Source organism: Petaurus breviceps, unplaced genomic scaffold, assembly GCF_028583685.1.
Source record: "Petaurus breviceps papuanus isolate PSGF00001 unplaced genomic scaffold, PetGlider_PUasm1.0 419, whole genome shotgun sequence".
NCBI lineage: Eukaryota > Metazoa > Chordata > Mammalia > Diprotodontia > Petauridae > Petaurus > Petaurus breviceps.
This window is the reverse complement of record NW_027186324.1, coordinates 10,109,478-10,113,173: the sequence shown is the minus strand read 5'-3', so window position 1 is coordinate 10,113,173 and position 3,696 is coordinate 10,109,478. Positions and strand designations below refer to the sequence as shown.

Below are 3,696 nucleotides of genomic sequence, written 5' to 3'. Positions count from 1 at the left end.
GGGAAGAAAACAAACCATGAAGAGACTGAGTAAACTAGGACCATAGACCCAGAAAAAGGATCAGAGTAGGGAGAATCACTCTTTTGTCTCCCAAAGAACAGTCAAGTTTGGATTCTAGCTTGACTGTGTGTCCCTGATTCCAACCAATTACACTGGTCCATTCACTTCCAGATGATTCTTCTTACCTACATCTATCTACCTTTTCCCAACTGTCCCCTTTGACTCACTTTGACCTATTATAATGCTTGAAATTATTTTTTAAGTTCAAAGACCCCATCACCACAAAAACCTGGTAGGTACCTTTAAAAATTACAATCTTTAGAGTAAAGCTAAATAGTAAACAAACATCTTGTCGTCATACCTCTTAGGATAAGCAGTAAGACTATCTGAGCGGGAAACAAGATTTATAGAACATCCCTGGGGTGTGAAGTATGCTGGGTGTTGTAAATAGTTTAGGTGCAGAAGGTGGGAGGCATGGAGGTTTGAAAAAGAAAGGGGCACATGTAGACCATCAAGTTGGGAAGAAAAGTGAGGAGGAGAATATCTAAGCCCCCCCACACACACACACACACCATGCTTCCCAAAAGGAGATAGAAGTCCTAGGAGAAAATCAGAGCAGAAAGTATCCTTCCCTCCTAATGCTGTTACCTTCAAAGATCAAACTAGTACAACACTCCTCCAAATACATGCGAGGAAGAAGAGAAATCTGGATAATAGCTGCTCCAATAGATTCTTTGGGGGAGAAAAATTAAGCCTGCCAGATTTGTATTCCCTCTCTCAATAGGTTATTAGATAAGCTACTTTATTCTCACCTTTCTCTGTCTCTCTGTCTCTCTCCCTCTCACTATACACACTCAACCAAAGTAGATCAATATCTATCAACTGTATTTGCTCACCATGAACTTAGTGGGGAGGGTGAGAAAAAGCAAGGGGAAAACCCCTCTCTTTTAGCTATTAATGATTATTTTTCACACATCAAACAATTTTAAAGTTTACATTCAATTCAATGTATCGAAAGAGGCCAATGGAAACTGGTAAAAAGGATGACACATCTGTTACTACTGGCCTGGTTTCCAGTGTATGAAATCTAACCAAAGAAAAACATATATTCACAAACATTTGGGAAATGAATGCACCACTCACAGTCTGCAAACCTTTACTCCAGCTATCATTTATGTGAAATCATCACTAACTTAAACCATACTCCACAGATATTAACAGCTGTTGGAAGTACAGAGCCTTTCCCTGCTTTATGGTTTGAGGTGAAAAAGAAGCAGGATTAAAGTACTCATTGCAAATAACAAAAGTAAAATATTACTTTTCCCATGACAGACCTAATTCTTTCCAGAATTCATCACCACAACAGTTCTTCTTTAAACAACAGTTATTAGTCCAACTCAAGGTCTTTCCAGCTATGAAAATTGACCATCAACATCAATAGTTTCACTAATTTATTAAAGCAACAACAGAATTTCCATCAGGAAGTCAGAAGCATTTTTAAAGGCAGGGGTGAATTTGCATTGGAGTATGGTGAGAAGCTTGGGTTTTGAATGAGTATCAGAGATGCCTGGAAAATCCTCAGGGAGGCTTCCCTATAAAGCTCTGCCCCCCCCCCCCTTCCATCCAGCAGCCAACCCTTTCAGTAGCGCATATGCAGCAATATCAGAAATCCTAGACAGGAAGCTTCTTATGTAAGTCAGAAACCACTGACATCATCTCTCGTGTTCCGACCCAAACCGCTTCATACGCCACGTACAGGCACATCATCCCTCTTGGTAACCCAGCAAAGGCTGAAGTTGCATATAAACGCCTATAGCTAAACAATCATACACACGTGTATCTATGTTTCCAAATATGTGCCCTAAAGAGCTAAAGAGTGCTGTTTGTGATCCGTTTTGGAAAGCGTTCCTGAAGAACTGCTGCCTTTCTATCATTTAATACTAGCAAAGGGCTGGCCAGCTGTGCCAGATTGGGGACTGCACAGTTATAACCGTGCACTAGATTCCCGGGTCTGCCTCCTTCCCCGAGCTTGTGCCTTCCCTTTCTCCACTTAAATCCTGTCTCTGCAACCAGCAGTCTTTTGCACCGCAGATATTGGCGCAGGAAGCCCTACAATTCATTCACAGAATCTCAGAAACTGCCCGTTTAAATCTCTCTCTCTCCACACACACACACACACACACACACACACACACACACACACACACACCACACCACACCACACCACACCACACCACACCACACCACACCACACCACACACACACACACACACATCTGCTAGCACTTTCCAGATGCTCATAAATGACCACGGCTGCCACTCGACCTTCGATCCCCTACCGTCTCCACTCACTCTCCCCAAGGAGAGAGGGGAGAAAGCAAAGAAGCTCCAGGAAGCAAAGAGGGTTGAAAGGGGTAAGACCTTTTCCACCCTATTTGCTCCCCATATTCTCCCTTCTTATCGCGCTTCCATTCCACCTCAACCTGCATCTCAACACTCGTCCAGAGGGCGCCCCACTAAACTTTCCCTCATTGCGCCCTATCACCGTTTCCCTGACCTCGGGGTGTCCGCCCCCCCAAATCCATCACTATCCCCAAAGCAAGTCTGGCAACTCCTGGAAATGAAGATGGAGCTCGGGTAGGGGCAGGTAACCAACCAGTCGTGTCAAAGCCCTTCCAGACTTCGTTAGGGGAAGGTGGAGGAAGGTGTGCGCAGCACTGGGCGCCGTGCCCCTTGGAGGCTGTGCCGAAGGGTCGATAATAGGCTGCGGAGGGAGAAGCGTCCAAATACTTACGCACTGCCTCCTGCTTGGGATCCATGGTGCCCAGGACGCGCTGGACGCCGCTGATCTTGCCTTGAAGAGCCCGGAGCCGACGATGGGTCAGTTGTATGTCACCCTCAATCTCCTGGAAGAGAGTGCATGCATGCCGGGCCACGTCGGAGAGCTGCCGGAGGATGCGGGACAGAGCCACGTTACTGACTGAACACAAATCCAGCATCATTAGCATCGCTGCGGCCGCAGGGGGTGGCTCGCTCCCGGGGGCCCCGGCCGCCACCACGGCAGCCTGCGCCTGAGCAGCTGCCCCGGCCGCCTCTCTCCGTGGCTGCGGTGGCTGTGACTGTGACTGCTGAGGCTGCTTCGCCTCCCCCGCCGCCGTCTCCACCGGCCCGGCCGCCTCGTCTTTCTCCTCCGGCCGCTGAGGAGGTGCCCGCTGCCGCAGCGGCCGCGGCGGCGGCTCCTCGCAACCCAAACTCCCGTCCTCAGTCAGGCCGGGGGCCAGTCGCCTCTGCCGGCACAGCCACTGGGGCTCCACAATCCGCTTGGCAAAAGGCATCGCACACAATCCCGAGCGCGACTTTCCTGTCCCCGCTGGTGCGTCTGGATCTCTTGCCAGTCCCCTCTCTCTGGGAGGTGAGTGCCGCCACTGGGGGGGTGCGGAGGGGGGGGGGGGGGGGGGGGGGGAGGGGGGGGGCGGGGGGGGGAAGCGGGGGGGGGGTGAGGCAGTGGGAAAGTACCGATTCACAGTCCGGGCTGTGCAGACTGATAGGAGTGTTCCAGCTACTCCAACCTCCGCCAAGTAAGGAATCCTCGCCCCACACCTTGCCTCCCCCCCCCTCACCCCCCCCAGTCCCTTGTGCCCTGCTCCTCCGTGGGTGACAGCCACGGGGGTGGGGGTGGGGGGCGACAGATCCAGAG

The 3,696-nt window shown here is 50.5% G+C and overlaps 1 protein-coding gene across 1 annotated transcript in view; it reads right to left on the bottom strand.

Moving 5' to 3' along the window:
• Positions 1 to 3,422, bottom strand: part of NHS (NHS actin remodeling regulator) — a 485,191-nt gene extending 481,769 nt beyond the window's left edge. Inside the window, exon 1 of the mRNA XM_069100705.1 lies at positions 2,794 to 3,422. Coding sequence (XP_068956806.1) covers positions 2,794 to 3,334 — 541 coding nt within the window. The 5' untranslated portion in view covers positions 3,335 to 3,422. The remainder of the gene's footprint in view (positions 1 to 2,793) is intronic.
• Positions 3,423 to 3,696: the final 274 nt, after the last annotated feature.